Here is a 21,661-nt window from a genome sequence, read left to right as displayed (position 1 = left end):
CCTCTGACGCTTTATTAGCCATCTCCGATGTACCCTCACAATGTTCTGAGTTGGGGGTGAGGAAATTGCTGTCTGGGGGAGAGCTTTCTGATTCAGGAAATATGTTCCCTCAAACAGACTCGGATATGACGGCTTTTAAATTTAAGCTAGAACACCTCCGCTTGTTGCTCAGGGAGGTTTTAGCGACTCTGGATGATTGTGACCCTTTTGTAATTCCACCAGAGAAATTGTGTAAAATGGATAGATATCTAGAGGTTCCTGCTTACACTAATGTTTTTCCTGTCCCTAAGAGGATTTCGGACATTGTTACTAAGGAGTGGGATAGACCAGGTATTCCGTTCTCTCCCCCTCCTACTTTTAAGAAAATGTTTCCCATATCAGACACCATTCGGGATTCGTGGCAGATGGTCCCTAAGGTGGAGGGAGCTATTTCTACTCTGGCTAAGCGTACAACTATACCTATTGAGGACAGTTGTTCTTTCAAAGATCCTATGGATAAAAAATTAGAGGGTCTCCTAAAGAAAATATTTATTCATCAGGGTTTTCTTCTGCAACCTATAGCGTGCATTGTTCCTGTAACTACTGCAACTTGCTTTTTGGTTTGAGGCTCTAGAGGAGGCTCTTAAGGTGGAGACCCCATTAGATGATATTCTGGATAGAATTAGGGCTCTGAAGCTAGCTAATTCTTTCATTACAGATGCCGCTTTTCAACTGGCTAAATTAGCGGCAAAGAATTCAGGTTTTGCCATTTTAGCGCGTAGAGCGTTATGGATTAAGTCCTGGTCTGCTGACGCTGACGTGTCATCAAAATCTAAGCTTTTAGCCATTCCTTTCAAGGGTAAGACCCTATTCGGGCCTGAACTGAAAGAGATCATTTCAGACATCACTGGAGGAAAAGGCCATGCCCTTCCTCAGGATAAGACAAATAAGATGAGGACCAAACAAAGTAATTTTCGTTCCTTTCGAAATTTCAAAGGTGGTCCCTCTACCTCCTCCCCTGCTGCAAAGCAGGAGGGGAATTTTGCTCAATCCAAGTCAGTGTGGAGACCTAACAAGACTTGGAATAAGGGTAAACGGGCCAAGAAGCTCGCTGCTGCCACCAAGACAGCAAGAAGGGGCAGCCCCCGATCCGGGACCGGATCTAGTAGGGGGCAGACGTATTCTCTCTTTGCTCAGGCTTGGGCAAGAGACGTTCAGGACTCCTGGGCTTTAGAAATCGTGACCCAGGGGGGTATCTTCTAGACTTCAAAGATTCTCCTCCAAGGGGGAGATTTCATCTTTTTCGATTGTCTGTCTGTAAACCAGACAAAAAGAGAGGCGTTCTTACGCTGTGTAGAAGACCTATATACCATGGGAGTAATCTGCCCAGTTCCAAAAGCAGAACAGGGGCAGGGGTTTTATTCCAATCTGTTTGTGGTTCCCAAAAAAGAGGGAACCTTCAGACCAATTTTAGATCTCAAGATCCTAAACAAATTCCTCAGAGTCCCATCCTTCAAGATGGAGACCATTCGGACTATTTTAACAGTGATCCAGGAGGGTCAATATATGACCACCGTGGATTTAAAGGATGCGTATGTTCACATTCCTATCCACAAGATCATCACCAGTTCCTCAGGTTCTCCTTTCTGGACAAGTATTACCAGTTTGTGGCTCTTCCCTTCGGGTTGGCCACAGCTCCCAGAATTTTCACAAAAGTGCTAGGGTCCCTTCTGGCGGTTCTAAGGCAGCTGGGCATAGCAGTGGTGCCTTATCTGGACGATATCTTAATTCAGGCGTCAACTTACCAACTAGCCAAATCTCACACGGACATTGTGTTGGCTTTTCTAAGATCTCACGGGTGGAAGGTGAACGTAAAAAGGAGTTCACTTATCCCCCTCACAAGAGTTCCATTCCTGGGAACTCTGATAGATTCGGTAAACATGAAAAATTTTCTGAAGGCGGTCAGGAAATCAAAGATTTTAACCACCTGCCGAGCTCTTCATTCCGTTCTTCAGCCATCAGTGGCTCAGTGTATGGAGGTAATTGGACTAATGGTAGCTGCAATGGACATAGTTCCGTTTGCTCGCTTGCATCTCAGACCACTGCAACTATGCATGCTCAAACAGTGGAATGGGTATTATGCAAGTTTTATCTCCTCAGATAAATCTGGATCAAGAGACCAGAGACTCTCTTCTTTGGTGGTTGTCACAGGATCATCTGTCCCAGGGAATGTGTTTCCGCAGGCCAGCATGGGTCATAGTGACGACGTACGCCAGCCTATTAGGCTGGGGTGCAGTCTGGAATTCCCTGAAAGCACAGGGTGTGTTCACTCAGGAGGAGGCTCTCCTCCCGATAAATATTCTAGAACTGAGAGCGATATTCAACGCGCTTCAGGCGTGGCCTCAGCTGGCTTCGGCGAGATTCATAAGATTTCAGTCAGACAATATCACAACTGTAGCATATATCAATCATCAGGGGGGAACAAAGAGTTCTCTAGCGATGATAGAGGTTTCCAAAATAATTCGATGGGCAGAGACTCACTCTTGCCATCTATCAGCAATCTATATCCCTGTAGTGGAGAACTGGGAAGCGGATTTTCTAAGTTGTCTGACTTTTCATCCGGGGGAGTGGGAACTCCATCCGGAGGTATTTGCACAATTGATTCAGCAATGAGGCACACCAGAATTGGATCTGATGGCATCTCGTCAGAATGCCAAACTTCCTTGTTATGGGTCCAGATCAAGGGATCCTCAAGCAGCACTGATAGATGCTCTAGCAGTACCTTGGTTGTTCAACCTGGCTTATGTGTTTCCACCATTTCCTCTCCTTCCGCGTCTGATTGCCAGAATCAAGCAGGAGAGAGCTTCAGTGATTTTGATATGCAGACCTGGTGGACATGTCATCTCTACCACCGTGGACACTGCCACTGAGACAGGACCTTCCCATTGAAGGTCCGTTCCAGCATCCAAATCTAGTTTCTCTGCGGCTGACTGCCTGGAGATTGAACACTTGATTTTATCCAAGCGGGGATTCTCTGAGTCGGTCATAGATACCTTGATTCAGGCTCGAAAGCCTGTCACTAGGAAAATTTATCATAAGATATGGCATAAATATCTTTATTGGTGTGAATCCAAAGGCTACTCATGGAGTAAGATCAGGATTCCTAGGATTTTGTCCTTTCTCCAAGAAGGATTGGAGAAGGGGCTATCAGCTAGTTCCCTAAAGGGACGGATTTATCAATTTTACTGCAAAAGCGTCTGGCAGATGTTCAGTCGTTCTGTCAGGCTTTAGTTTGAATCAAGCCTGTGTTTAAACCTGTTGCTCCGCCATGGAGTTTAAATTTAGTTCTTAAAGTTCTTCAAGGGGTTCTGTTTGAACCTATGCATTCCATAGATATTAAGCTTCTGTCTTGGAAAGTTCTGTTTTTAGTTGCTATCTCTTCGGCTCGAAGAGTTTCCGAACTATCTGCATTGCAAAGCGACTCGCCTTATCTTGTTTTCCATTCTGATAAGGTGGTTTTGCGTACCAAACCTGGATTCCTTTCTAAGGTTGTTACTAATAAGAATATTAATCAGGAAATTGTTGTTCCTTCCCTGTGTCCTAATCCTTCCTCTAAGAAGGAGCGTCTGTTGCACAACTTGTACGTGGTTCGTGCTTTGAAGTTTTACTTGCAAGCGACCAAAGATTTCCGTCAAACATCTTCTCTGTTTGTTGTCTATTCTGGAAAACGTAGAGGTCAAAAAGCTACGGCTTCCTCTCTTTCTTTTTGGCTGAAAAGCATCATCCGTTTGGCATACGAGACTGCTGGACAGCAGCCTCCTGAAAGAATTACAGCTCACTCTACTAGAGCGGTGGCTTCCACATGGGCTTTTAAAAATGATGCTTCTGTTGAACAGATTTGTAAGGCTGCGACTTGGTCTTCACTTCATACCTTTTCATACCTTTTCCAAATTTGATACTTTTGCTTCTTCGGAGGCTATTTTTGGGAGAAAAGTTCTTCAGGCAGTGGTGCCTTCTGTTTAGGCATCTGTCTTGTTCCTCCCGTTCATCCTGTAGCTTTGGTATTGTATCCCACAAGTAAAGGATGAATCCGTGGACTCGTCGTATCTTATAGAAGAAAAGTAAATTTTATGCTTACCTGATAAATTGATTTCTTTTATGATACGACAAGTCCACGGCCCGCCCTGTCAATTTAGACAGATTATATATTTTTTTTATTTAAAACTTCAGTCACCTCTGCACCTTTTAGTTTCTTCTTTTTCTTCCTGTACCTTTGGTCGAATGACTGGGGGGTGGAGTCAAGGGAGGAGCTATATAGACAGCTCTGCTGTGGTGCTCTTTGCCACTTCCTGTTAGCAGGAGGATAATATTCCACAAGTAGAGGATGAATCCGTGGACTCGTCGTATCATAGAAGAAATCAATTTATCAATTAAGCATAAATTTACTTTTCTTCTGTTAAGTGTGATCAGTCCACGGGTCATCATTACTTGTGGGATATTAACTGCTCCCCTACAGGAAGTGCAAGAGGATTCACCCAGCAGAGTTGCTATATAGCTCCTCCCCTCTACGTCACCCCCAGTCATTCTCTTGCACCCAACGACTAGATAGGATGTGTGAGAGGACTATGGTGATATATTTAGTTTTTATATCTTCAATCAAAAGTTTGTTATTTTATAATGGCACCGGAGTGTGTTATTCCTTCTCTGGTAGAATTTGAAGAAGAATCTACCTGAGTTTTTCTATGATTTTAGCCGGAGTAGTTAAGATCATATTGCTGTTTCTCGGCCATCTGAGGAGTGAGGTAAACTTCAGATCAGGGGACAGCAGGCAGATTAATCTGCAAAGAGGTATGTAGCAGTTTATTATTTTCTGACATGGAATTGATGAGAAAATCCTGCCATACCGTTATAATGTAAACTCAGCCTTGAATGCAGTAGATGTAGCTGATATCAGGCTGTCATGTATGTATATTTTACACTTCAGTTTTCTGGGAAATGGTACTTCTCTGGCTTTTAAACTGTATACATAGACTTAACCTATTTTGCAGGGACTTGCAATAGGTTTTAAATGACAATTAATTATTGAGGTAAAATGTTTTTTTGCTGGCATGTAAAAACGTTTTTTTCTCTGAGGTACTGGGTGAAAAAATGTTTTGGGCACTTTTTTTCCACTTGGCAATAGTTTTGATTTAAATTAGAGCAGTTCACTGATCTCTCTCACTGTTATGTGTGTGGGGGAGGGGCCATTTTGGTGCTTTCACTATGCATCAGAAAAACTCAGTCAGAGGTTCATTTTCTTCCTGCATGATCCGGTTCATCTCTACAGAGTTCAGGGATCTCAAGAGTCTTTTTTGAGGGAAGTAATCATACAGCAGAGCTGTGCTGATTGTATTGACTGTGATATAAAAAACGTTTATTTGTGTATTTTTTTTCTGCTGCCTGGGTTAGTTATCATTTGCTGAGGGGAACAATCCTTTGCTAAAACTGTATATTCTGACAAAGATTGATGCTATAACTTAATTATTTTATCTGTTATAATATTTTTCTGTGCTTCTTAAAGGCACAGTTCGTTTTCATATTATTTGTAAATTACTTTGAAAAGTATTTCCAAGTTGCTGTTTATTTGCTAGTGTGTTAAACATGTCTGATTCAGAGGAATATCTCTGTGCTATATGTGTTAATGCCAAAGTGGAGCCCAATAGAAATTTATGTACTAAATGTATTGATGCTACTTAAAAAATAGTCAATCTGTACAAATTGAACATATTTCACCAAACAACGAGGGGAGAGTTATGCCGACTAACTCGCCTCACGTGTCAGTACCTGCATCTCCCGCTCAGGAGGTGCGTGATATTGTAGCGCCGAGTGCATCTGGGCGGCCATTACAAATCACATTACAAGATATGGCTACTGTTATGACTGAAGTTTTGGCTAAACTACCAGAACTAAGAGGTAAACGTGATCACTCTGGGATGAGAACAGAGTGCGCTGATAATGCAAGGGCCATGTCTGATACTGCGTCACAGTTTGCAGAACATGAAGACGGAGAGCTTCATTCTGTGGGTGACGGTTCTGATCCAAATAAACTGGACTCAGACATTTCAAATTTTAAATTTAAGCTTGAGAACCTCCGTGTGTTACTAGGGGAGGTATTAGCGGCTCTGAATGATTGTAACACAGTTGCAATCCCAGAAAAAATGTGTAGGTTGGATAAATATTTTGCGGTACCGACGAGTACTGACGTTTTTCCTATACCTAAGAGACTTACTGACATTGTTACTAAGGAGTGGGATAGACCCGGTGTGCCTTTCTCACCCCCTCCTATATTCAGAAAAATGTTTCCAATAGACGCCGCCACACGGGACTTATGGCAAATGGTCCCTAAGGTGGAGGGAGCAGTTTCTACTTTAGCTAAGCGTACCACTATCCCAGTGGAGGATAGCTGTGCTTTTTCAGATCCAATGGATAAAAAATTAGAGGGTTACCTTAAGAAAATGTTTGTTCAACAAGGGTTTATATTGCAACCTCTTGCATGTATTGCGCCTGTCATGGCTGCAGCAGCATTTTGGTTTGAGTCTCTGGAAGAGACACTTCAATCATCCACACTAGATGACATCACACACAAACTTAAATTCCTTAAGTTAGCTAATTCATTTATTTCAGATGCCGTAGTACATTTAACTAAACTTGCGGCTAAAAATTCAGGATTCGCCATTCAGGCACGCAGAGCTCTGTGGCTAAAATCCTGGTCAGCTGATGTTACGTCTAAATCTAAATTGCTTAATATTCCTTTCAAAGGGCAGACCTTATTCGGGCCCGGCTTGAAAGAGATTATTGATGACATTACAGGAGGTAAAGGTCATGCCCTGCCTCAGGACAAGGCCAAAGCCAAGGCTAGACAGTCCAATTTTCGTTCCTTTCGTAATTTCAAAGCAGGAGCAGCATCAACTTCCTCTGCACCAAAACAGGAAGGAGCTGTTGCTCGCTACAGACAAGGCTGGAAACCTAACCAGTCCTGGAACAGGGGCAAACAGGCCAGAAAACCTGCTGCTGCCCCTAAGACAGCATGAATTGAGGGCCCCCGATCCGGGACCGGATCTAGTGGGGGGCAGACTTTCCCTCTTCGCCCAGGCTTGGGCAAGAGATGTTCAGGATCCCTGGGCGTTAGAGATCATATCTCAGGGATACCTTCTGGACTTCAAATCCTCTCCCCCAAGAGGGAGATTTCATCTGTCAAGGTTGTCAACAAACCTAACAAAGAAGGAAGCGTTTCTACGCTGCGTACAAGATCTTTTATTAATGGGAGTGATCCATCCAGTTCCGCGGTTGGAACAAGGACAAGGGTTTTACTCAAATCTGTTTGTAGTTCCCAAAAAAGAGGGAACCTTCAGGCCAATCTTGGATTTAAAGATCCTAAACAAATTCCTAAGAGTTCCATCGTTCAAGATGGAAACTATTCGAACAATTTTGCCCATGATCCAAGAGGGTCAGTACTTGACCACAGTGGATTTAAAGGATGCTTACCTTCACATACCGATTCACAGAAGTCATTACCGGTATCTAAGGTTTGCCTTTTTAGACAGGCATTACCAGTTTGTAGCTCTTCCATTCGGACTGGCTACGGCTCCAAGAATCTTCACAAAGGTTCTGGGCACTCTTCTGGCGGTACTAAGACCGCGAGGAATTTCAGTAGCTCCGTACTTAGACGACATACTGATACAAGCTTCAAGCTTTCAAACTGCCAAATCTCATACAGAGATAGTACTGGCATTTCTAAGGTCGCATGGATGGAAAGTGAACGAAGAGAAAAGTTCTCTCTTTCCACTCACAAGAGTTCCCTTCCTGGGGACTCTGATAGATTCTGTAGAAATGAAGATTTACCTGACAGAGGACAGGTTAACAAAACTTCAAAGTGCATGCCGTGTCCTTCATTCCATTCAAGAGACCAGAAATTCTCTTCTATGGTGGCTTTATCGGCCACATCTGTCCAGGGGAATGCCATTCAGCAGGCCAGACTGGTCAATTGTAACAGACGCCAGCCTACTAGGTTGGGGCGCTGTCTGGAATTCTCTGAAGGCTCAGGGACTATGGAATCAGGAGGAGAGTCTTCTTCCAATAAACATTCTGGAATTGAGAGCAGTCCTCAATGCTCTTCTGGCTTGGCCCCAGTTAGCAACTCGGGGGTTCATCAGGTTCCAGTCGGACAACATCACGACTGTAGCTTATATCAACCATCAGGGAGGGACAAGAAGCTCCCTAGCAATGATGGAAGTATCGAAGATAATTCGCTGGGCAGAGTCTCACTCTTGCCACCTGTCTGCAATCCACATCCCGGGAGTGGAGAACTGGGAGGCGGATTTCTTAAGTCGTCAGACTTTTCATCCGGGGGAGTGGGAACTTCATCCAGAGGTCTTTGCCCAAATACTTCGACGTTGGGGCAAACCAGAGATAGATCTCATGGCGTCTCGACAGAACGCCAAGCTTCCGCGCTACGGGTCCAGATCCAGGGATCCGGGAGCGGTCCTGATAGATGCCTTGACAGCACCATGGACCTTCAGGATGGCTCATGTGTTTCCACCTTTCCCGATGCTTCCTCGATTGATTGCCAGAATCAAACAGGAGAAAGCATCAGTGATTCTAATAGCGCCTGCATGGCCACGCAGGACTTGGTATACAGATCTGGTGGACATGTCATTCTGTCCACCTTGGTCGTTACCTCTGAAACGGGACCTTCTGATTCAGGGTCCTTTCAAACATCAAAATCTAACTTCTCTGAAGCTGACTGCTTGGAAATTGAACGCTTGATCTTATCAAAGCGTGGTTTTTCTGAGTCAGTTATTGATACCTTAATACAGGCTAGGAAGCCTGTTACCAGAAAGATTTACCATAAAATATGGCGTAAATACCTATATTGGTGCGAATCCAAAGGTTACTCTTGGAGTAAGGTTAGGATTCCTAGGATATTGTCTTTTCTACAAGAAGGTTTAGAAAAGGGGTTATCCGCTAGTTCCTTAAAGGGACAGATCTCAGCTCTGTCCATTCGGTTACACAAGCGTCTGTCAGAAGTTCCAGACGTTCAGGCTTTTTGTCAGGCTTTGGCCAGGATTAAACCTGTGTTTAAAGCTGTGGCTCCACCATGGAGTTTAAACCTTGTTCTTAACGTTTTACAGGGTGTTCCGTTTGAACCCCTTCATTCCATTGATATAAAGTTGTTATCTTGGAAAGTTCTATTTTTAATGGCTATTTCCTCGGCTCGAAGAGTCTCTGAGTTATCAGCCTTACATTGTGATTCTCCTTATTTGATTTTTCACTCGGATAAGGTAGTTCTGCGTACTAAGCCTGGGTTCTTACCTAAGGTAGTCACTAACAGGAATATCAATCAGGAGATTGTTGTTCCATCCTTGTGCCCAAATCCTTCTTCGAGGAAGGAACGTCTTTTGCACAATCTGGATGTAGTTCGTGCCCTTAAATTTTATTTACAGGCAACTAAAGATTTTCGACAAACGTCTTCCCTGTTTGTCGTTTACTCTGGTCAGAGGAGAGGTCAAAAAGCTTCTGCTACCTCTCTCTCTTTTTGGCTTCGTAGCATAATTCGTTTAGCTTATGAGACTGCTGGACAGCAGCCTCCTGAAAGAATTACAGCTCATTCCACTAGAGCTGTGGCTTCCACTTGGGCCTTTAAGAATGAGGCCTCTGTTGAACAGATTTGCAAGGCTGCAACTTGGTCTTCGCTTCATACTTTTTCCAAATTTTACAAATTTGACACTTTTGCTTCCTCGGAGGCTATTTTTGGGAGAAAGGTTCTTCAGGCAGTGGTTCCTTCTGTATAAAGAGCCTGCCTATCCCTCCCGTCATCCGTGTACTTTTGCTTTGGTATTGGTATCCCACAAGTAATGATGACCCGTGGACTGATCACACTTAACAGAAGAAAACATAATTTATGCTTACCTGATAAATTCCTTTCTTCTGTAGTGTGATCAGTCCACGGCCCGCCCAGTTTTTTAAGGCAGGTAAATATTTTTTAAATTATACTCCAGTCACCACTACACCCTTGGCTTCTCCTTTCTCGTTGGTCCTTGGTCGAATGACTGGAGGTGACGTAGAGGGGAGGAGCTATATAGCAACTCTGCTGGGTGAATCCTCTTGCACTTCCTGTAGGGGAGCAGTTAATATCCCACAAGTAATGATGACCCGTGGACTGATCACACTACAGAAGAAAGGAATTTATCAGGTAAGCATAAATTATGTTTTTTACACGTAACTAAACATTTGATTTAAACATGTTAAGGTTTTTACTGTCCCTTAAGGTGTTTGTGGGTTCTCTTTAAATATACCAGACCCTGGTCTAAACACCCCAATATTAAAGGCAAGTATCACTTGTCCGTGTATTTATTTACATATACACAGCACCTTATCTTCTCCAAAAACTCTGTAAATAATCTGAATGTGTTCGTCACCTTCTTTGTCTGTAAATACGAATACTGTTGGCGGTATAAGACAGAGCCCCTTTATTACATTGTATTTAAATCCCCATCATGCATTATACAGTGTGGGCACTAGTCCGGCACTAGGTTCTGACTACTAATTGGTGTTTTATAGTGCTGCAGCCTCAGTTACAGAGCTTGATGACCACTCAGCAGATGCAGCCCGTCACAATTCAGCAGCAGGTACAGACGGTCCAGGCCCAGAGAGTGCTGACACCCAATGGTACCATCCAGACACTGACCCCAGCCACGCAAAGCACTATCCAGACGCTGACACCGGCCACTATGCAGACCATGACCCCTCAGGTTCAACAAGTTCCCGTAAGTGTATCTGGGAGGGGATCTTAATAGTGGCACAGACATAGCTTCTGTGTGGACATATCAGTGTGAGATATGACTTGCCTTATGCTTCCTGTATGTGGCACATCACCTTTTACTCTGCTATGGCATATGCTGCAGCAGTTTATTAATATGGATTTGTATGGATCAGATAACACAAGGTACGCTGTGATGAACACAATTTACAGATTTTGTCTGTCATTCAGTGCCCAGTAAAGCAGGACAACCATTGTGTGTTTTTTTTGTTTAAATAAACTACTTCTTGAGCCCCAGCACCTCAGTCATAAAGTTAATCTGTAACAACTCTGCAAGTCACTGGAAGCATCTGCAAAACTCAAATGTAGCCAAACTATAGTAAGCAAATTGTGTGTTTTGTATTCTTTTTTTGTAATGAATGCAGGCCCTGTACCACCAGTTATGGAGGATTTAAGATTTTGTTGATTTTCTCATATAACATAGAAAAAAACTAAACATTTAGTTGCACTGTACAATAAATAGGGGGTTAGGCAGAATGTAGGAGCTATACCAGGGTTTGGTGGTAAGAACCACAATACCCTTTGTTCCAAGCAAACATTCTGAGACTTCGTCTGGCACCGTGTGCCACAAATGTTTGTACAACTCTGTAATTTTAGGTGCTGGTGCAGCCTCAGATAATAAAGACAGAATCCTTGGTCCTCACTGCACTAAAGGCAGATGGCAGCCCTGTGATGACTGCAGTGCAGAATCCTGCGATTACCACACTGACTACACCGCTACAGACCACAGCCCTGCAGATGCCGGTAAGTGCAGTTATACTCACAAATAACATGCAGTCATATAATGGCAGAAATGATAGCCAATCACATCAGAGGTTGTAACACTCACGTTGTACCTCCCGCCTTATAGACTTGCGCAAGAGTTTGTTGTTTCACGGCTGTGGGTGTAGAAGAGTTATGTAGCGCTACTAAGCAGGTGCGACAGCTCAGTGTAAAATGTATGTATGTAATTATACACAGTGAGACAATGCTTTGAGATTAATACTCTAGTATCTAATATATATCTGTGCCTTCCCCCCATGGCAGAACATGCTATGACCTGAGATGCCATCACAGAAAATGCAGCATAACTGCATAAAGAGGCTGTGCTCCGTCTTCACTGTGTACATTTTACTTAACGGAGCCGCGCTGAAAAGCATTTCCCAGTCTGCAAAGCTGTAACTCCTGAATGCAATTTCCCAGTCTGCAAAGCTGTAACTCCTGAAAGTACCTGTTTCATTACTTCATTTTTATTTTCTAGTTATGTGATGTTAGACCAAGAAAAAACGGAAACAAATTTATTTAAGAGACATTTTCATTTTCAATTTTCAACTCCTGCAATATATTATAAAACTTGAAAAATGGCTTTAGTCTTCAGTTAATAAACACATTGCAATTGAGCTGATGCTTTAGTGTCACTGCATAATTAAAAATGTGAATTTCTCCAACATTGGTGTGTCCGGTCCACGGCGTCATCCATTACTTGTGGGAATATTCTCTTCCCTAACAGGAAATGGCAAAGAGCACAGCAAAAGCTGCCCATATAGCCCCTCCTCAGGCTCCGCCCCCCAGTCATTCTCTTTGCCGCTCTGAACAAGTAGCATCTCCACGGAGATGGTGAAGAGTATGTGGTGTTTAGTTGTAGTTTTTTATTCTGCTATCAAGAGTTTGTTATTTTAAAATAGTGCCGGTTTGTACTATTTACTCTAAAACAGAAAGGGATGAAGAGTTCTGTTTAAAAGAGGAGTATGATTTTAGCAGCAGTAACAAATCAATTGCTGTTCCCACGCAGGACTGTTGAGCCCAGAGAACTTCAGTTGGGGGGAACAGTTTGCAGACTTTTCTGCTCAAGGTATGACTAGTCCATTTTCTAACAAGACTGTGTAATGCTAGAAGACTTTCATTTTCCCTCTTGGGGATCGGTAAGCCATTTTCTTAGACTCTTAACAGAATGAAGGCTTATTATGGGCTATACACTGGTTGACACTCTTGTGGGCTAAATCGATTGCTTTATTTAAGTTTTTTATGCAGTTTGAAGTGATTTTCTAAACTTTTAGTGTTTGGGAACGTTTTTAGGCGCCAGGCAGTCGTTTAGACACCTTCCCAGTCAGGAAGGGCCTTTCACTATAGTAGGCAGAGCCTCATTTTCACGCCATAATTGCGCAGTTTATTTTGGATGCAGTGCATGCAGCTGCATGTGAGAGGGTCTGGTGATCATTGAAAACGTTCCTGGAAGGCTTCATTTGGTATCGTATAACCCCCAGGGACAGGTGAAGTCGCAGCAAACGCTGTGGCTGGGACTGTAGTGGGGTTAAAATTGCTGATTGATTAAACGGCTCCGGCTCTGTTTTCCTTCATAGTTTTTCACATATTCAGTAAAAAAGTGTGGTCTGTTTAACATTTAAAGAGACAGTAACGGTTTTGTTTTAAAACAGGTTTTTTTTGCATTATTAGCCTGTTTAAGCCTGTCTAACATGTCTGTACCTTCAGATAGAACATGTTCTGTATGTATGGAGGCCAAGGTGGTCCCCCCTTCAAATGTATGTGATAATTGTGCTATGGCGTCCAGACAAAGTAAGGACAGTCACATTTAATAAGGTTGCCCAAGATGATTCCTCAAATGAAGGTAGGGGGGATAGTTCTTTATCCTCTCCTTCTGTGTCAATACCAGTTATGCCCGCGCATGCGACCCCTAGTACATCTAGCGCGCCAATGCTTGTTACTATGCAACAATTAACGGCAGTAATGGATAATTCCATAGCTAATATTTTATCCAAAATGCCAGCATTTCAAAGAAAGCGTGATTGCTCAGTTTTAAATACAGTGGAGCAAGAAGGCGCTGACAATAATTTATCTGTCATACCCTCACACCAGTCAAAAGTGGCAGTGAGGGAGGGTTTGTCGGAGGGAGAACTTTCTGATTCAGGAAGAATTTCTCAACAGGCAGAACCTGATGTTGTGACGTTTAAATTTAAGTTAGAGCATCTCCGCGCATTACTTAAGAAGGTACTAACTACACTGGATGATTGTGACTCTTTGGTCATTCCAGAAAAATTGTGCAAGATGGACAAATTCCTAGAGGTCCCGGTGCACCCTGATGCCTTTCCAATACCTAAAAGGGTGGCGGACATAGTGAATTAGGAGTGGGAGAAGCCAGGCATACCTTTCGTCCCACCTCCTATATTTAAGAAATTGTTCCCCATGGTCTACCCAAGGAAGGACACATGGCAAACAGTCCCTAAGGTTGAGGGGGCAGTTTCTACGCTAGCCAAACGCACGACTATTCCCATTGAGGACAATTGTGCTTTCAAAGATCCTATGGATAAAAAATTGGAGGGTTTGCTTAAAAAGATTTTTGTTCAGCAAGGTTACCTCCTCCAACCAATTTCGTGCATTATTCCTGTCACCACGGCAGCGTGTTTCTGGTTCGATGAACTAGAAAAGTCGCTCAATAAAGAGACTCCATATGAGGAAGTCATGGACAGAATTCACGCACTTAAGTTAGCTAATTCCTTTATTTTAGATGCCGCTTTGCAATTGGCGAGATTAGCGGCGAAAAATTCAGGGTTTGAAATTGTGGCGCGTAGAGCGCTTTGACTAAAGTCTTGGTCGGCGGATGTATCTTCCAAGACAAAATTGCTTAATATCCCTTTCAAAGGTAAGACCCTTTTTGGGCCAGAATTGAAAGAAATTATTTCAGACATCACTGGGGGGAAGGGCCATGCCCTCCCACAGGATAGGCCTTTCAAGGCTAAGAATAAGTCCAATTTTCGTTCCTTTCGTAATTTCAGGAACGGACCGGCTTCTAACTCGGCAGCCTCTAGACAAGAGGGTAACGCTTCCCAGGCTAAACCAGCTTGGAAACCAATGCAAGGCTGGAACAAGGGTAAACAGGCCAAGAAGCCTGCTGCTGCTACCAAGACAGCATGAAGGGGTAGCCCCCGATCCGGGACCGGATCTAGTAGGGGGCAGACTCTCTCTCTTTGCTCAGGCTTGGGCAAGAGATGTTCCGGATCCCTGGGCACTAGAAATAGTCTCTCAGGGTTATCTTCTAGAGTTCAAGGAACTTCCTCCAAGGGGAAGGTACCACATGTCTCGCTTATCTTCAGACCAAACAAAGAGACAGGCATTCTTACATTGTGTAGAAGACCTGTTAAAGATGGGAGTGATACACCCAGTTCCAACAGTGGAACAAGGTCAGGGGTTTTACTCTAACCTGTAGTTCCCAAAAAAGAGGGAACTTTCAGACCAATTCTGGATTTAAAAATTCTAAACAAGTTTCTCAGAGTTCCATCGTTCAAAATGGAAACCATTCGAACAATTTTACCTACAATCCAGGAGGGTCAATATATGACTACCGTGGATTTAAAGGATGCTTACCTACATATTCCTATCCACAAAGATCATCATCAGTTCCTAAGGTTCGCCTTTCTGGACAAACATTTCCAGTTCGTGGCTCTTCCATTCGGTTTAGCCACTGCTCCCAGAATTTTCACAAAGGTGCTAGGGTCCCTTCTGGCGGTTCTAAGACCGAGGGGCATTGCAGTGGCACCTTATCTGGACGACATTCTAATTCAAGCGTCGTCTCTTTCCAAGGCAAAGGCTCATACAGACATTGTTCTAGCCTTTCTCAGATCTCACGGGTAGAAGGTGATCGTAGAAAAGAGTTCCCCGTCTCCGTCAACAAGAGTTCCCTTTTTGGGAACAATAATAGATTCTTTAGAAATGAAGATCTTCCTGACAGAAGTCAGAAAATCAAAGCTTCTAAACGCTTGTCAAGTTCTTCACTCTATTCTGCAGCCTTCCATAGCTCAGTGCATGGAAGTAGTAGGATTGATGGTTGCAGCAATGGACATAGTTCCTTTTGCTCTAATTCATCTAAGACCATTACAACTGTGCATGCTCAATCAGTGGAATGGGGACTATGCAGACTTGTCTCCCCAGATTCAAGTAGACCAGATAACCAGAGACTCACTCCGTTGGTGGTTGACTCAGGATCACCTGAGTGGGTCATTGTCACGACCGACGCCAGTCTATTAGGCTGGGGCGCGGTCTGGAATTCCCTCTTCTCCCGATAAACATCCTGGAACTGAGAGCGATTTTCAATGCTCTCCGAGCTTGGCCTCAACTAGTAAAGGCCGGATTCATAAGATTCCAGTCAGACAACATGACGACTGTAGCTTACATCAACCATCAGGGAGGAACAAAGAGTTCCTTGGCGATGAGAGAGGTATCCAAGATCATCAAATGGGCGGAGGATCACTCCTGCCATCTATCTGCAATTCACATTCCAGGAGTAGACAACTGGGAGGCGGATTATCTGAGTCGTCAGACTTTCCATCCGGGGGAGTGGGAACTCCACCCGGAGGTCTTTGCCCAGTTAACCCAATTATGGGGCATTCCGGACATGGATCTGATGGCGTCTCGTCAGAACTTCAAGGTTCCTTGTTACGGGTCCAGATCCAGGGATCCCAAGGCGACTCTAGTGGCTGCATTAGTGGCACCTTGGTCGTTCAACCTAGCTTACGTGTTTCCACCGTTTCCTCTCCTTCCCAGGCTCGTAGCCAGGATCAAACAGGAGAAGGCCTCTGTGATTCTGATAGCTCCTGCGTGGCCACGCAGGACTTGGTATGCAGACCTGGTGAATATGTCATCGGCTCCACCATGGAAGCTACCTTTGAGACAGGATCTTCTAGTACAAGGTCCATTCGAAAATCCAAATCTAGTTTCTCTACAGCTGACTGCTTGGAAATTGAACGCTTGATTTTATCCAAGCGTGGGTTTTCAAATTCAGTGATAGATACTCTGGTCCAAGCCAGAAAACCTGTGACTAGAAAGATTTACCATAAAATATGGAAGAAATATATCTGTTGGTGTGAATCCAAGGGATTCTCCTGGAGTAAGATTAAAATTCGTAAGATTCTTTCCTTTCTCCAAGAGGGTTTGGATAAAGGGTTGTCAGCGAGTTCTTTAAAAGGACAGTTTTCTGCCTTATCTGTTTTGTTACACAAACGCCTGGCAGCTGTGCCAGATGTACAAGCTTTTGTACAGGCTTTGGTCAGAACCAAGCCTGTTTACAGACCTATGACTCCTCCTTGGAGTCTAAATTTAGTTCTTTCCGTTCTTCAAGGGGTTCCGTTTGAACCCTTACATTCCATAGATATCAAGTTACTATCTTGGAAAGTTCTGTTTTTGGTTGCCATTTCTTCTGCTAGAAGAGTATCTGAATTATCCGCTTTGCAGTGTGATCCACCCTATCTGGTGTTCCATTCAGATAAGGTCGTTTTGCGTACCAAGCCTGGTTTTCTTCCAAAAGTTGTTAACAACAAGAATATTAACCGGAAATAGTTGTTCCTTCTCTGTGTCCGAAACCAGTTTCAAAGAAGGAACGTTTGTTACACAATTTAGATGTAGTCCGTGCTTTAAAGTTCTATTTAGAAGCAACAAAGGATTTTAGACAAACCTCATCTTTGTTTGTCGTTTACTCTGGTAAGAGGAGAGGACAAAAAGCTACTGCTACCTCTTTCTTTCTGGCTTAAAAGCATTATCCGATTGGCTTATGAGACTGCCGGACGGCAGCCTCCTGTAAGAATCACAGCTCGCTCTACTAGGGCTGTGGCTTCCACATGGGCCTTCAAGAACGAGGCTTCTGTTGATCATATATGTAAGGCAGCGACTTGGTCTTCCTTGCACACTTTTGCTAAATTCTACTAATTTGATACTTATGCTTCTTCGGAGGCTATTTTTGGGGGAGAGGTTTTGCAAGCCGTGGTGCCTTCTGTTTAGGTAACCTGATTTGCTCCCTCCCTTCATCCGTGTCCTAAAGCTTTGGTATTGGTTCCCACAAGTAATGGATGACGCCGTGGACCGGACACACCAATGTTGGAGAAAACAGAATTTATGCTTACCTGATAAATTACTTTCTCCAACGGTGTGTCCGGTCCACGGCCCGCCCTGGTTTTTTAATCAGGTTTGAAAAATTTCTTTCTCTATACACTACAGTCACCACGGCACCCTATAGTTTCTCCTTTTTTCTCCTAACCGTCGGTCGAATGACTGGGGGGCGGAGCCTGAGGAGGGGCTATATGGACAGCTTTTGCTGTGCTCTTTGCCATTTCCTGTTAGGGAAGAGAATATTCCCACAAGTAATGGATGACGCCGTGGACCGGACACACCGTTGGAGAAAGTAATTTATCAGGTAAGCATAAATTCTGTTTTCATTTCAAAATGACCTGCAGAAGCATTTCACTAAATGAAATCTCATCACAGAAAGTGAAAAAAAGTTATGCCTCTAGACTGTCCCTACCTGGCCTTGGCAGAGGAGACTTCTGATAAGACTTTATATCTTAGAGAAAGCTAGATTATAACATGGCGGCACATATTTACTAACACTTTACACTTATTACTTCATAATTTAAACTCATAATAGAATAAAAAAAACGTCTGCCTCTTGGTCCATGGATCATTTTTGGTTTATCTACATCATTATGTCTTGTTGTTTGTTTGTGGCCTTTAACATATAAGTGAGTGCAGCATTGTCACTTTAGTTTTTCTGTTCCTGACCACTTTATTTTAATTCACCTTTTTCCCTACAGTTTTCTTCCTTGCATGTACCTGCCTTCAATTTATACCTTCTCACATCCATTTGATATGTGTTATACCTCACTACTAACTGCACAGACGCCAGCTATAGATTGTGATCACTCATTGCCAGACTTTCCTGGAAGCCTTATCAATGTGTTATAGGTCAGGGTGACTTCCGACTGTAACTCAAGGTCTTCTCGTCGTGTTTATCTGACATTGTGCACATAAAACCATCATCACTGTGTATCTGATGTGGCCTTTCTGATGGTGTCTCACCTTGCTAACTGTTACAAAAGCAGCTTATATACAGCTTCTTAGGTTTCTGAAAGATCCAAACTCAATCTACACAGTTTTTTGGGAAAAACAAGGGGGGGGGGGTAGAAAAGTCTTATAGAATATGCCATTTATCTCCCATTTTCTTTCTAATGGCACTGAGAGACCACAAATTCATTCATTTACCTATGGGAAATACTTCACCTGGCCACCAGGAAGATGCAAAGACACCCCATCAAGGCTTTATATATCCCTCCCACTTCCCCTACCCTCCCAGTAGTTTTTTGCCTTGTTTCATAGAGGTAGGCAGAGAAGAGGTGCTCTGCTAAGATGTGGATTTTGTCCTCATATGGATTGTTTCCTACAAGAAAGAGCAGGGGAGTTAGTTGAGACAATGTAATCTTCTTGGTAGAGTAATGTATTTGTTGCCTGCTGGTAGTCGTTGCGAAGTTCTCGTACCTCTTTACGAGCATTCTGAGCCATTTTCCCTTACCCTTCTTACCTTCTCTCCTTACAGGCTACCCGTGTCAGTGACACTGAACTCATCTGTAAGACAGGACTCCGATTGGAAAACTTCGTCATGGTAAGCTTTTTATTTCCTTTTGGGGCACCCTAGATGGCTTGTTGCCTATATTGGGAATACTGTGGTTCTGAGAGGGAATTTTTAAGGCCCCTAACTTGACACAGGGGATATGGGTGATCCACTCCCAGTGGGGGTAGGCCCAACATGTAATCAGTGTAAGTGCTAACAGTATTTTAGTGACTCTCAGGAATCTCATTAATCCGTGCTTACAGCTCAAGCTGTAGATTCTCTGGAGTTCTAATGGACTGTCATTCCCTCTGGTGGAGGGGGTATACATACTGAAGGATCTGCACATGTTCTTATTAAATTCCCAGTGGTTTTTTTTAACAATATATAGGTCCTTAATTCTGGCAGTCACAGGCGACAGCGGTACCGGTTCGTTTTATATCGATCCGGTGCTTGCTGTGTTAGAACATAGGGAGCGTTTAGGGTTCTGCCCGCGATCACGACAAATAGAATTTAGTGTCAGCATTTTGGACTGGGCTGCAATTACATCATCCCGCTCCGACTGCACTCTCACCCTCTCTGCGCCTTTTACTCACAGCGCAAGCCGTGCTGCACAGTTGGTCTTTGGCAGCATCAAGGAAAAAAGCCTGTCTGGGGGTGGTGAGACACTTACCGACAGAGCTTATTGAATGGGATTGTGTGTTTTTTATTCTTTTCATTTAATATTTTTTTATACACAGAAGCTTTGAATGATACCTTAATCTAAAAAGTTTATCTTATTTTGATAGGTATACAAGCATGGAGGGCTCTGAATGTTTTCAGGACAATATGGGTCCTGCAGATTTAATTGAATTTAGCAAATTAATGTTATGCCAAGTGAAAACAGTTTGTCCTCCTAAACAATTACGTAATTTATGCCTTGCACTACTATCACTAAGGTAGATGGGGCCATTTCCACTCTGGCAAAACGTACTACTATTCCACTAGAGGATAGTACCTCATTTAAAGATCCAATGGATAGAAAATTAGAGGGATACCTAAGGAAGATCTTCCTTCAGACTGGTTTGCTTTTTCATGATACTGTAGGTGTAGCAGCGGTGGCCGGTGCTGCCACCTTTTGGTGTGATTCCTTATCCGAACTGATTTCTATGAAGTCTCCACTGGAAGATATTTAGGGTTGAATTAGGGCTCTGAATTTCTTTTATTTGTGATGCAATTATCCAGATTATTCTTCTAAACGCGAATACCTCTGGCCTTGCTGTACTGGCATGTAGAGCTCTCTGGCTCAAGTCCTGGTCAGCGGACATGGTGTCCAAGTCGAGACTCTTATCTCTGTTCTTTAAGGGTAAGACCTTATTTGGTCCAGGATTGGACTCTATCATTTCTACTGTTACTGGGGGCTAAGGGAGCATTTCTGCCTCAAGACAAGAAGGCTAAATCTAAAAGTCATGCTGGGGGGAAATTTTTGTTCCTTTCATCAGAACAGGGCTCAGAGGAACATGCCCTTGAACAAATCGGATTCACCCAGGAGTACCTGTAAGTCTAACCCAGTGTGGGCTAAGAACAAACAGCCCAAGAAATCGACCCCGACAACAAATTAACATGAAGGGTCGGCCCAAGTAGGGGGCAGCTTACCTCACTTTCCGGAAGTATGGGCTTAGTCTGTGTAGGACCCGTGACTTCTGGACATTGTCTTCAGGGGATACAAAATAGAGTTTCGTTCTCATCCCCCAAGGACAGGTTTATATATATATATATATCAAAGGTATCAGGGAGGTCAGAAAAAGAGCGTCCTACTTCAGTTGTGTAGCGGATCTATTATCCATGGGAGTGGTTGTTCCAGTTCCTCTGCGGGAAGGGGTTTCTATTCCAACCTGTTCATAATTCCCAAAAAAGAGAACTCTTTCTGCTCCATTCTGGATCTAAAGTGTTTACAAAAAATTTGTGAGGGTAGGACCATCAAGATGGAAACCATCAGATCTTTTCTTCCTCTTGTCAGTTCATGACCACCATAGATTTTAAGGATGTGTATCGGTATATTCCCATCCACAAGAATCCTCATCCGTTCCTTCGATTTTTGTCTTTGCGTACAATCATTATCAGTTCATAGCTCTTCCCTTTTGGTTTGGCTACGGCTCCATGAATTTTCACGAAGGTCCTAGGAACACTTCTTGCAGTAGTAAGATTACAGGGGATTGCTGTGGCACCTAACTTGGACAATATTTTTATTCAAGCGCCATCTTCTCATTTAGCAAGCTCTCATACAGAGAGGCTACTCTGGTATCTTCAGTCTCATGGTTGGAAAGTGAATCTGGAAAAGAGTTTGCTCATTCCCAACACAATAGTGTGCTTTCTAGGGACCATAATAGATTCTGTCAGTATGGGCATCTTTCTCACGAATCAGCGTCCGGAGAAACTCCAGTCAGCTTGCCGCCTCTTACAATCCACTATTCGTCCTT

General features: G+C 43.4%; 1 protein-coding gene across 1 annotated transcript in view; it reads left to right on the top strand.

The window, feature by feature from the left end:
• Window positions 1-21,661, top strand: part of SREBF2 (sterol regulatory element binding transcription factor 2) — a 244,640-nt gene that overhangs the window by 69,670 nt on the left and 153,309 nt on the right. Inside the window, exons 3-4 of the mRNA XM_053721355.1 lie at window positions 10,579-10,784; window positions 11,435-11,581. Coding sequence (XP_053577330.1) covers window positions 10,579-10,784; window positions 11,435-11,581 — 353 coding nt within the window. The remainder of the gene's footprint in view (window positions 1-10,578; window positions 10,785-11,434; window positions 11,582-21,661) is intronic.

The sequence above is a fragment of the Bombina bombina genome, chromosome 7 (genome assembly GCF_027579735.1).
Source record: "Bombina bombina isolate aBomBom1 chromosome 7, aBomBom1.pri, whole genome shotgun sequence".
NCBI classification, from domain to species: domain Eukaryota; kingdom Metazoa; phylum Chordata; class Amphibia; order Anura; family Bombinatoridae; genus Bombina; species Bombina bombina.
This window is presented reverse-complemented; position numbering and strand designations above follow the sequence as displayed.